This window comes from Sorex fumeus, unplaced genomic scaffold (assembly GCF_029834395.1).
Source record: "Sorex fumeus unplaced genomic scaffold, SorFum_2.1 ptg000044l, whole genome shotgun sequence".
Taxonomy (NCBI): domain Eukaryota; kingdom Metazoa; phylum Chordata; class Mammalia; order Eulipotyphla; family Soricidae; genus Sorex; species Sorex fumeus.
In genome coordinates this window covers 22,011,469-22,024,438 of record NW_026606101.1, presented here as the reverse complement: position 1 = coordinate 22,024,438, position 12,970 = coordinate 22,011,469, and the positions used below count along the sequence as shown (strand labels likewise).

Here is a 12,970-nt window from a genome sequence, read left to right as displayed (position 1 = left end):
CGCCTCTTTCCTCCCATCCTGTGTGTTGCTGTGTTGCCTTTTATTTTGTTGCTATGTTGTCTTGGTGTTGGGGGTTGTACACTCAGTTGTGGTGCTCACACAAAGTGGTGGCGTGCCAGTGAAGGAACCTGTTGTTGTGGAGCTGGAGTGGGGTGGGGGTAGACCCTGCTATCTCCAGCACACCAGGCTGGTTCTCTACCCCCCAGGGCCTCACGTTTACAAGGCAGACACTTGCTGGCTGAGCCAGCCCCAGGCCCAGGGAGGCCCAGTTTTTTTTTTTCCTTTAGATTTTTATTAGTGAAACAATATGACGTACAGTTGTAGACTTACAAATTTTTGTGCTTGGGTTTCAGTTATACAGTGATCGAGTACCCATCCCTCCACCAGTTCCCATTCTCCACCATCACTAATCCCAGTATCCCTCCCACCCCCCATCCCCCCATCCCACCCTACCTGTGTGACAGGGCATTCCCCCTTGTTCTCTCTCTCCTTTTGGTTGCTGTGGTTTGCAACAGAGGCATTGAGTGGCAATCATGTTCAGTCTAAAATCTACTCTCAGCACTCATCTCCCATCCTGGGAGGATCCTCCCAACACCCTTTATTTGGTCCTCCCTTCTCTCTCTGAGCTGCCTTTTCCCCCAGCGTGTGCGGCTGGGGAGGCCCAGTTTTGTTTGTTTGTTTTTGGTTGTTGTGGTTTTGGGACCACACCCAATGTCGTTCAGGATTTACTCCTGATTCTGTGCACACAGATTACTCCTGGTGGGCTTGGGGAAACATATGGGGTGCCAGGAATCAAACCCAGGTGTATGCAAGGCAACCCCCCTCCCCACTGTCCTACGACTCTGGCCCCACGGTTTGGGTCACTCTAACTGAGATGCTGCCGCTGGCTTCTAGTGGGTGGGGACAGGTGACTGCTACATGTGCTCCAGTGCACAGCCCAGCCCCACTCAGGGAATGATCCTGAAGTCAGCAGTGCCAAGGCGGCGATCCCCTGACGTGTATCTATCTGAGTATCCTATTTATATAAATGGGCTTCCCTTTTACTCCTACACATTTTATGCATATTTATTTTATGCATAGTTATTTTTATTTCTGATTTCGGGGGCCACACCTGATGATTCTCAGGGGTTACTCCCAACTCTGCCCTCAGGGATCCCTCCTGGCGGTGCTCAGGGGACCATATGGGCTGCTGGGGATGGAACCCGGGTCGGCCATGTGCAAGGCAAACACCCTCCCTTGTGTACATTAGCTCCAGCTCCAGTTTTGTGCATATTTTATGCCTACACATGTATATTTTTTTCTGTACTGGGGATCAAACCCAGATCTCATGCCTTCAAGGCACGTGCTTTACTGCTGAGCTACATGGCAGGCTTGGGTTACTGGGGAGAGGGGGGGGACTCCCAACTGGGGCTCAGGGCTCCTTCCCCGTCATTCAGCCAGTCAGGGTAGGGGATCAGATCTAGGGCCCGAAGATGAGCTGCTTCTCGTGTCCTGCAGTGCCAGGATTTACGAGTCACCCTCGGAGTTGCTCGCGGGCCTCCAGGGCTGCCTCTGGTGATGCTTGGGAGACCACGAGGTGCTGGGGATCCAGCACAGCAAGTGCTTGAAGCCTGGCACTCCACCCCGAGCCCAGCTTCAGTGAACTTCTCGGCGCCCCATCTGACTTGACCCTCTGTCTCCTTTCAAATCTAGGCCTCTCCTTCTGATGACAAGAGAAAGGAGATATGGACTACGGTCATCCAACTGCCCTCGTCCCGTGCGGACAGGATAAATACATTTCCAAGTAAGAGCCTTTGTTACCGACTTTTTTTCTGGGTCTTCTGGACATGAGTGGTGGGATCACGTGTGGGAGTGGCAGCTGAGTGCACTATTGAGAACAAGTCATTGTTGTGCGTAAAAGCTTGCCCCTGTGAGCCTCCCTAAGCCACAGAGTGAGGGAAAGGGCAGCTTGAAGACATGGCACTCTGGAACTCTGAAGTCATGGAGAGCTTCCAGGAGGTGATGGTGCTGACTGCTCATGGTCGGGTCCTAGGTCCTCTCCTATCAGAAACCTGCCTGCCTGCCTCCCTGTGCTGCTGACTTTTGGCTGAACTAGGAACAGATGTCCCCTGTACAGAGGACACGGTTGGTTTTGTGACTCTAACCTCTGAAATACCTTGTAACTCAAGTTTTGGCTGATGTAATAGGATTCAGATTTGAGCCTAAATTGCCTTTTTTTGTGTGTGTGTTTGAATTTGGAGGATTTGTGGTTATGCGCAGCACAGGGGTTGTATCTCTTGGATGATCTCATCTTCACTGAGTATTTAACTCCTCTGGAGCAAAGTGTTTTGTTTTTCTTTTGGGGAGCGAGGAGGTGTTTTGGACCATACTCAGCGGTGCTCAGGGCTGCTCCATGCTCAGGGATCACTCCTGGGGTTGCTCAGGGGATTGAACTCAGCTGTGAGCAAGGCAAGGGACCTTATTTCTCTGTGGCCCTGGCAAAGTTGTTTTTACATCCATTAGAAACTCTTGGCTGAGTACACATAGTTGTGTGAACTGAAATCATGCTGATCTGTTCATCCCTAAAGCAGATAAACTCCCAGTATTTTTACTGGCCAGTCGTTTTATTTTCCTTGAATGAATGAATGAATGAATGAATTGCTCTTCAGCAGTGCTCGAGGCCACCATGGCTACATGTGGTGCTCACAAGACTGAGGAGGCTCCAGGTACTGAACCCAGGACCTTGTGCATGCCAGGCATGTGCTCCAAACCTTTCCTAAAAATTTAATTAAAATTGTTTTGGGGCGTGGTTTTTGTCATGCTCAGCGATGCTCAGGGGTTAACCCTGGCCCTACACTTAGGCATTAGTCCTGGCAGTGCTTGGGGGACCATGTGGGATGCCAGGGATCAAACCCGAGTCGGCCTTGAGCAAGGCAAGTGCCCTCCCAGCTCTGTTCCAAACTTCCTGCCCGCCCCCGGTCAGTCATTTCAGGCCCCATCTAGTTTCAGATCTCCGTGTTCCAGAGTGTCAGACACATTTTGTTTAAAGTTATTTGGAGTCACATTTTTCCCGAGTTCATTTTGCCTTGTTTAGCATCACTCCAAATTATCTGGGTTTAACTTGTCAGGGTTTGATGGCATTTTCATCCAGTTTTAGCCTGTGGTGTGACCCCACATTTCTCCCCTGCATGAGTGGATGCAGAGAGAACAAACACCCCCCTCACTGGCCTGGGAGGAGGCAAAAGGCCCTGACAGCTGCCTCGAGCCCCAGCCCAGCCCTTAGAAACACATTTTCAGATTCCCTTACATGTTCTCAGAGAGCTGAGGGCTCATGAGCTGGTGGGCTTCTCTCCTCAACAGGAGAGCTACGCTTCCACGGGACGCCCCCTTCCCCAATAAGATTAGATATCAGGCTTTGAAAGTCTTCTGAAAAAACTGAGGTGGGGAAGGGACCACTTTTGGGCCACAGTTGGTGTTGCTCAGGGCCTTCTCCTGCTGGGGCTCAGGGGAACAGATGTGACGATGCCAGGGATTGAACTGGGGTCCACTGCACCTGGGCAAGTGCTTTAACACGCTTTACTATCTCTCCAGACTTAATTTTTTTAAATTTGAAATGAGGTGAAAGTTTCAAATTACCTAGAAGAAAATGTTCTAGGCAGGGCCCAAAAGTCGCTCACCCTAAAAGGAGGACTGGTCCATGGTTGGAAGCTTTGTGGGGTGCAGTGGGGCAAAGGCAATTAGGAGAGAGAAGGGACCGCTATGACCATGGCAGTTGGAAATAATCACTCTGGACAAAAACTGAGTGCTGAAAGGACGTAAAGGAATATACATGGTGACGTACCTGTATTGTACACTGTAATACCCAGAAAGGGTGGGGGGAGAGGAGAGAGACAGAGACAGAGACAGACCGAGAGAGAGAGAGAGAGAGAGAGAGAGAGAGAGAGAGAGAGACAGACAAAGAGAGACAGAGACAGAGAGAGAGAAGAAAAGTGGTAGGCTGGTGGGGTGGGTGTGGTGGAAACTGAGGACATGGGTGCTGAAAAGTGTACCCTGGTGAAGGCACATGTTGGAACATTGTATCACTGAAACAACTTTGTAATTGTATATCTCCTGGTGATTCAATTACCAAAAAAAAAAAAAAAAAGAAGTCCCTCAGCCCTTGCCCATTCTGGTCAGCCTCACCAGAGTGACCCCTGCCTTGAACTCTAACACTCACTCTGAAACTCATCTCAGGCATGCTGGCCAATGTGCCCTTTTGCGTTTGGTTTCCTTCACTCCACACGGCATCTGTGAGACTCAGCGAGGGGGAGGGGTGGGGGGGGGAGGATATGGTGCAGCTCGCATTGCTTCATCACGTTGCTATGGAATATTCCTCTGTGTGGCAAGAGCTGCCTTTTTCTCCTCATTCCACCATGGAGAGAAGCTTGAAAGCTTTTGCCCTCACAAGCGGGTCATGCCTAGGAAGCATCATCGGTAGATCACAGACCTGTCCCTTTGCACCTTCTGCAAAGCCTTGAAGATTCTGAGCCCCACTGAAGATCTGTTTGATGGTCAGTCAGCACACAGCATGCATGAGTGAGAGAGGCTCTGGAGAAGCCCCGTCTGCGGGCCGGAAGTGTGTTTGCCTCTGACTGGCTAAGGCCTTCCCATTCAGCTTGTGTTTGGGGACTACTATTGGAGCAGACCTGCTCTGCCCCACTTTTTGGAGTTACTCCTTCCGTTGGTGTTCAACTTATTTATTTCTTTTTGGGCCACATCTGGCAATGCTCAGGAATTGCTCCTGGCAGTGCTCGAGGGATACTGGGTATCGAACTGGGTTTGGCCCCGTGCAAGGCAAATGCTCTACCCACTGTGCGATCTCTGAGGCACCACTGATGTTCTAGACTGGTGTTTATTCTTGATGTTGACCCTGGAGAATCCAGGAATGGTGGGACAGGTGGGGTGGTGGTGTAGGAGATGGAACTCTGGGTGCGGCCAGACACACGTGGACAAACCTGGGGTGACTGAAAGTTGGGTTCCAGGGGAAAGGAGGGAACAACCACATTTGAAGTGGCTTCTCTGAGAATGTTACTTCTGTTCCCTCCTCCACGCTCCAGGAATGAACTTCTCTTGCATCTGAAGACCTATAACTTGTACTATGAAGGCCAGAATTTGCAGCTGCGACACCGTGAGGTAAGGATGAGGAGTTCCAGGACACTGCAAGAGGCTTCTTCCCAGCTGGGAGAGTTTGGTCTTTGTCCCCATGTCCCTGGGATCTGCCACAATGAGAGGCCTCTCGGACATTAGGATTCACTGGAGTTCTCTGGAAGGAGATTCCAGGTCTCATTCTGTTCTTAGAAATGATGAACTCTGGGGCTGGAGTGATAGTCCACTGGGTATGGTATTTGCCTTGTACACAGCCAAACCGACTTCAATCCGCAGCTCCCCATGGGGTCCCCGAGCACCACCAGGAGTGATCCCTGAGCACAGAGCTGGGAGCAAGCCCTGAGCACTGTTGGGTGTGGCCAGCTCCTTCCACAAAAGATGAGGTTTTCTGTTCAGGGGTAGTCCAGTGCCTGTCCAGGTGAGCTAACATGAGCCTACCAGGTGAGGTTAAGTCTGAAGGACTTTGTGAAGGACTTTGAGATGATTTACCAGCAGCTTCCTCTGCTTGGGAGTCAAACCTTCCCCAGCGCTCATTGTGTATTCATTTAGGCCCTTGTCCCTTTGCTGCAGCAACCCGGGCAGGCAGACAAGCTCTGGAGGGCGCCCCTTGTCCCTGACCTACAATTGCAGCTTTTTGGGTTCCTGGCAGTGCTCGGAGGGACCAGATTGGATGCCGGGGATCGAACCTGAGTCAGCTTCATGCAAGGCAAACACCCTCCCTGCTGTACTATGACTCCGGTCCCTGAGGGTTCCTTCTTGAAAGGCCCTCTCTTATCCCCCTGTCTCTGCCCTGCCCCCATCCTGAATCTAAGCTTACTTATCCTGGATTCAGTTCTGTGACACCATTATCAGATAGATGCTGAGTTATAGAGGAGCCTGGCGGAGTAAGTTACACAAGTGTTCCTGACTGATAAGAAGGCATGCGGATGCCTCTTCTGGATTCATTTTCAGGGTGGGGAGCCATGGCGATTTAATCCACAGAGAGGGATCGCTGATGATAGAATTTCAGCTACCAAACCAGTGACCTGGGTCTAATCTCTGGCTGGAGACAGAGGGACATGATGGCCTTCCCTTTATCCTTTGAATCACTCCACTTAGGCAAAGTCTTACTTTGAGTTAGACTCTGTCCTACAATCATGTGATCTAAGATGCAGTTCCAGCCTTCAGGACCATTAGTCTATGACCTATTTCTGAATGCAAACGATCCTTCCCCAAGACCCCTGGAACCCCAATGTTGCTTTAGCCTCTCCTGCCCCCTTTACTCCCCATTTCTCTAAAGATGATGATGGGGTTGTTATTCACAAGCCAGGGCCATTGGTAGCTACAACGTGGGCCTGAAGACACAGCTGGTGATGACCTGGGTCTAATCTCTGAGCCCTGGCCGGATGATTTGGCTCCTAGGGGGTTGGAGTGGTCATAGAGCAGGTAAGGTGTTTACTCCTTACATGCGGCTGGCCCTGGTTTGATTCTCAGTACCATCTAAGATCCTTGAGCACAATTAGGAGTCATCACTGAGCCCGCATCAAGGAGTAAGACCTGAGCAGTGCTGGGTGAGGCCTTCCGACCCCATATTTGGTTCAGAAACCAAAACTCTGCAAAGGGGGCTGGACTTTTAATTAAAAAAAATTTTTTTTAGGGCTGGAGCAATAGTACAAGTGGGTAGGGCATTTGTCTTGCACGTGGCTGAGTTCAATTCCTGGCATCCCATATGGTCCCCCCAGTACCGCCAGGAGTAATTCCTGAGTGCAGAGCCAGGAGTAACCCCTGAACATCGCTGGGTGTGACCCAAAAAGCAAATAAATAAATAAATATTTTTTAATCTTTGTGTGTGTGTATGTGTGTGTGTGTGTGTGTTCCACAACTGGCAATACTCAGGGCTTACTCCTGGCTCTGCACTCAGGAATCCCTCTTGGAGGGTTTAGGGGACCATATGGGATGCCGGGGATCGAGCTTGGGTTCGCTGTGTGCGAGGCAAGTGCCTTACCTGCCGGACTATGGTTCTAGTGCTGGCCCTATTTATTTAATTATTTTTACATTGAAAATCAATAATTATCAAAACGCTGCATGTGTATGCGAGGGAAGGTGTCAGGCTGGACAGGGCAGCGGTGGGCAGGAGCACAGCGGGACCAAGTGCCTGGCATGGTGGGGGACATTTTGCTGTGGATGGGTGGGCAGGCTAGACGTTCTTGCCATGCAAGCACAGCTCGTGCTAGCCCTTTTTATTTATTTATTTATTTTTAATTTTTATTAGTGAAACACCATGAAGTACAGTTGTAGACTTACAAATTTTGTGCTTGGGTTTCAATTATATAATGATCAAATACCCAATCCTCCACCAGTGCCCATTTTCCACCACCACAGATCCCAGTATCCCTCCCCCACCCCAGCCCCCCCCATCCCACCCTGCCTCTGTGGCAGGGCATTCCCTTTTGTTCTCTCTCCTTTTGGGTGTTGTGGTTTGCAAAAGAGGCATTGAGTGACAGTCATGTTGGGTGTATAGTCTACTTTCAGCATGCTTCTCCCATCCTGGGAGGATCCTCCCAACACCCTTTATTTGGTGCTTCCTTCTCTGTCTGAGCTCCCTTGTCCCCTAGCATGTGTGGCTGGCCTCCAAGCCATGGAGCAAACCTCCTGGTAGTAATCTCAGCCACTCTTGGGTGTTAGTCTCCTATTTTGCTATTTTATGTTCCCCAGATGAATGCAATCTTTCTATGTCTATCCCTCTCTTTCTGACTCATTTCGCTTAACATGATACTTTCCATGTAGTACCACTGGTATGTAAATTTCATGACTTCATCTTTTCTAACAGCTACATAGTACTCCATTGTGTAGATGTACCAAAGTTTCTTTAACCAGTCACCTGTTCTTGGGCACTCAGGTTTTTTCCAGATTCTGGCTATTGTAAAGAGTGCTAGACCTTTTTAGAGATTTTCCTCAAAGCTTCTGCAGATGAGTGACTGATAGTAGCAAAATTTTAGTGTGATATGTAAGGGTTAGATTGCAGTTTCACTGTGCTCCCCAGTGCTCCTTTGCATTAGGAAATGCCTTCTCTTGATGTATTGATGCAGTGATGGGAAAGTTAGAAGCAAAAGCAGGTCACTAAGTACAGTTACCAGGGAGGCAACCGGGGGCAGGAGGTCTGAGTGGCCCGTGGGGGAGCTGGGCTGTGAATAGGTCATAAATCATAATGCTGACCAGAGCAGACCAGAAGGACCCCCACCTGCCTGCTACCTAGGTGGGAAGGGGAGTGGGTCCAAAGAACAATTAGTAGGTTAATAAACGTCTACAGGACCCAAACAGAATGTATCCACCAGAGATTTTCCCAGCGAGGACCTCCTCACAGTCCTGTGCAGTGTCCCTCCTGCCTCAGTGTCCCCAAGTGTATCATCACGATAAAGCCAATCAAGAAAACCCCATTGTCTTGCTCTGCTCTTTGTCCTACTGTTTGTTAGATTGCCAGAAAAAGTCCTGTAAAAGTGCTCTGGACCTCTGCCTGGGGCCACTCTTTCAGGTGACTTCCTAGTTGTGGTCTGTCTTGCCATTAAATAATGAAATCTCCGTATTTTCTCACTTAAAGATGTTTTCAGTATGATTGATGGGTAGACTTCATTACTACAGTTGTACTTACCAGGGGAGCAGCCCCACAGAATAAATTCTTAAGATGCTTGATGATGAAAGCGATTCACGCTCACAAATGCAGTGAGTGTGAATGTTCAGGCCTTTTAGAAGGATTTCACATTTAACTTCTCATCAGTCAGCAACCCTGGAGTGTAAATTTGGGTTTCTTGCAGGGTTTATTTATAGATGACAGCTCAGAGAGTGGTAATCTCCCCCACTCACTCATTAGAAACTCTGCGAAGTTGTGTGGTTAAGGGCTGGAGCACTGTTTTGTGTGCTGGAACCCGAGGTTCCTGGACACCACATAATCCCCAGAGCACCGCTGAGTCAGACAACCCCTCCCACAAGGAAATCTGAATTATACGGCAAATCCCAACTCATGATCATTTCACACCTCTTTCTTCCCCTGACACCCTCTCTAGAGGAACAGTTAATCTGCTAGGGATGCTAGGTGGTTCCTTACTGCACAAACAGAGGGAGGATGCTTTGAATTTCCTCCCAGCAGCCTGTCAGATGCTAAACAGACTCACAGACACGGAGCTCTCCACTGCGGGGAGGGCAAGAAGCTCATTCAAGAGCTGAGTCCTTGTTTCTGTCAGCAAGGCCAGTCTCGCTTTAAGAGATGGTGTCTGTTATTTCTTGAAAGTCATCTAGTATAAAGATAAACTGTGTGGGAGAGGGAGGTTGGGCCATACTGGCAGTGCTCCCGGCTTACTCCTTGCTCTGTGCTCAGGGGCCCATTTGTGGTGTCTGTTATTGAACTGGGGTCAATTTCATGCAAGGCAAGTGCCTTTACTGCTGTACGATCTCTCTGTTCCCGTTGTTTAATTTTTGAACTCTTGTAACAGAATACTCTATAAATTCTAGCATATTTTCTTCTTCCTTTTTCTTCTTTACTTTCTTCCTCCCTCCTTCCCTCCCTTCCTTCTTTCCTTTACTCCCTCTCTCCCTCCCTCCCTTCCTTCTTCCTTCCTTCCTTCCTTCCTTCCTTCCTTCCTTCCTTCCTTCCTTCCTTCCTTCCTTCCTCTTTCCTTTATTTCCTTCCTTCTCTCCTTCCTTCCCTCTTTCCCTCTCCCCCTTCCTCCCTTCCTTCCTTCCCCTTCCTACCCCCTCCTTCCTTCACCTTATTTCCCTCCCTCCCTCCCTCCCTCCCTCCCTCCCTCCCTCCCTCCCTCCTTCCTTCCTTCCTTCCTTCCTTCCTTCCTTCCTTCCTTCCTTCCTTCCTTCCTTCCTTCCTTCCTTCCTTCCTTTTGTCTTCCTTTTTCCTTCCTTCCTTCCTTCCTTCCTTCCTTCCTTCCTTCCTTCCTTCCTTCTTCCTTTCGACTTCCTTTTTCCTTTTTTATTTCCTTCCTTCTTTCCCTCCCTCCTTCCCTCCTTCCTGGGTTTGCCTCTTGCAGGGCAGGTGCCTCCTGGCTAGTCTCTCGGGGCCTAAAGAGCTTTTCCTGATGGCGCCTGCGCATTTGCATTTCCAGGCCGCTTTGGCGCTGGCCTATCAGGTCAGCCTCAGGGGCTCCAGGGCCATGTCTCCCCGCTGGGGTGTGGCTGCCGCCTGCCCTGTGACCCTACCTTGGTGTGCTCAGCCAGGACCCATCACAGGGTGGCACTGGCTTGTGGTGGGGGTGCAGCGTGTTTGCTCTGCGGCAGGAGGAGGACGAGTTCATCGTGGAGGGGCTGCTGAACATCTCCTGGGGGCTGCGCCGGCCCATCCGCCTCCAGATGCAGGACGACCACGAGCGCATCCGCCCGCCCCCCTCCTCCTCTTCCTGGCACTCGGGCTGCAACTTAGGGGCACAGAGGTGAGTGCGGGTGACGGGCTGGGCGGGGGTGGGGGTGGTGGGGGTGCGGGCCCAGCCTCTGGGTGTCCTTAGGCAGATCAGCCTTGAACTTCTCTCCGCGGGCCTTGAACCTGGTGCCTGTGCCCTGTTGCCTCTGAGATGGGGAGCTGGGGTCTGGGCACTGACTGTGGGCCTCACCCTATTTTTGTGCCTGTCTCCAGAGGAACTGTGACAGAGCAAGAAGAGGAGACACTGAGTGTGAGAGGGAATCATGGGTGCCCATGGGAACCATAGATTTATTTTTTGGTCATATCCGGCAATGCACAGGGGTCACTCCTGATTTTGCACTCAGCAATTACCCAGATCCCGGAACCGCGCGGCTGCATTCGCGCCCGCGCGACATTTTATCAGAACTTTTCTTTATGACATCTTATTATCTCATTCCTACTTTGGACAAACTTGCAGGCTATCGAATGTAGCCTGCCCACAGGGCAGAGTCTGGCAAACTCCCCGTGGCCTACCAAATATGCCAAATACCAGTAACAATGATGGGTCTCATTCTCCTAAAGAGCCGTGAATATAATCTCAGGGCTAGGATGAAAGAGACGTTACTGGGGCCTGCTCGAGGCAATCGACGATTAACAGGATGATGAAATGAAATGAAATGAAAATTACCCCTGGTGGTGCTTGGGGGACCATATGGGATGCGGGGGTTGGCTGTGTGCAAGGCAAACACCCTACCTGCTATGCTATCGCTCCAGCCCCGGGAGCCAAATGTGTGTGTGTGTGTGTGTGTGTGTATGTGTGTGTGTGTGTGTGGAGGGGGGGGACCAGCAGTTCGCCAGGCCCTGTTTGCAGATGATGGGTGGGGTACCCCAACACCCAGGGCCTTCCTGCTGGGCCCCTTCTCACAGGACAATCCTGTGCCACAGACCGGGAGGGCAGAAACCTTCCGAACCAGCTCTCTGGGCCTGGGGGGACGAGGAAGAGGGAAAGGAATGTCAGCTCTGTGCCAACTAAGGGGGTCAGCCAGGGGCCGGGAGTTGGGGGGTGGGAGGGCATGTGCTGGTCAGGCATCTGGAAGGTTCTGTCCTCCGAGTCTCCGCTGGCAGGTCAGAGAGGACGAGCCCGATTCCTGCCTTCCCTGCTGCCCCATGAGTAGCTGCCTGCCTGGCGTGAGACTTGCTCGCCTCTTCCCCCAGCATCAGTGTTTAGCTTCCAGAAACTTCTGAGGCCAGCCCAGCCCGGAAGGGTGCACAGAGCCTGGGGTGCTGCCCGCGGCCCCAACCACAGGGGTGTTTTAGAGGAGAGCCCAGCCCCGTTTTGATGGCCACTCTAAATATCGCCTTCAACCCCCTAGTCAAGTCTCTCCCTCCAGTGGTGAGAAACGGATTCTGTGGTCCAGGCCGGGAGCTGGCCGGACTCCTCCCGGGAGATGAAGGCGGGCACCCCTGCCCTCCCCCTGGATGCGGTTGCTGGCCCCGGCTTTTTCTCTGGCTGCTTCTCACTTGGCCGGCTTCGTGCTTTGGCTCTGCTGAGTTCCAAGGGGCCCAGCCCCCCGCCCGGCAATAGGACATGCTGTTCCGAAGAGAGATGATTACTGAAGTTGCAGCCCGCCCCGTAGCCCCTGGCCGGGCCTGCCAGGGGCCCCTTCCCGGCCACGCTGGGTTCCTCTCCCTACCCTGTAGCCGCAGGCTGGGCCGGTTCTTGAACCCTGCAAACGCCTTTAGGGAAAGTGTGGGGATGGTGAGTCATGTTTTCCGGTGGCAGTTGGGCCGCTGTGTTCGTAAGGGCACGGAGCCTGGTTTCAACGTATGGTAGCTGCCAAGTGGCCCCATTTCCCAGGTTCCCCAGCTGTCCCCATACAGGGGCTCCGAAAGTCCCTCTTCCGTGAGAGGAAGTTTCTTCAGACTTACCAGCTTTTTTGGAAAAAAATTTTGGGGGGTTACCCAGTTGGTGCTCATGTTTTGCTCCTGCCTCTGCGCTCAGACCTTACTCCTGGTGGGCTCGGGGGTGTCTGTCGGGTGCAGGAGATCCACAGGGTCCAGGTGGACTGTGTGTGAGGCAAGCACATACCTGCCCGCTGTACCGTCTGCAGCTCCCAGATTACCCACGCCCAGAACTGCCCAGCATGGGGCGTCTCTGCGCTGGCTCCCGGAAGGGCCCCCTCATCCTCCTCCTGGATGGTGCTAACTAGCTCAGTGGGACTCACCTCTCTGGAGGCTGCGTCCTTTCGACTTAGAGCAGTTCTTCGCCAGTGGGCCAGGCCAAACCCCGGTCAGCTCAGGCTGCTTGGGGTTACCCGTTTCCAGTGTTGTTGGGGGCTTCATTCCCCTGACCTGAGCTCACTGTCCCCAGCACCTCTTCCAGTGCTCCCCGGCCCCCTGTGAGCCCGAGTAATCGCCGTTCCTGTCCCTTCAGATGCCAGAAGCATCTTGAGCCCCTCCTCCAGC

At 51.8% G+C, this 12,970-nt stretch overlaps 1 protein-coding gene across 1 annotated transcript in view; it reads left to right on the top strand.

Moving 5' to 3' along the window:
- The window catches only part of RASSF2 (Ras association domain family member 2), a 47,708-nt gene that overhangs the window by 26,344 nt on the left and 8,394 nt on the right, over nucleotides 1-12,970 (top strand). Inside the window, exons 2-4 of the mRNA XM_056121837.1 lie at nucleotides 1,693-1,783; nucleotides 5,076-5,151; nucleotides 10,387-10,538. Coding sequence (XP_055977812.1) covers nucleotides 1,725-1,783; nucleotides 5,076-5,151; nucleotides 10,387-10,538 — 287 coding nt within the window. The 5' untranslated portion in view covers nucleotides 1,693-1,724. The remainder of the gene's footprint in view (nucleotides 1-1,692; nucleotides 1,784-5,075; nucleotides 5,152-10,386; nucleotides 10,539-12,970) is intronic.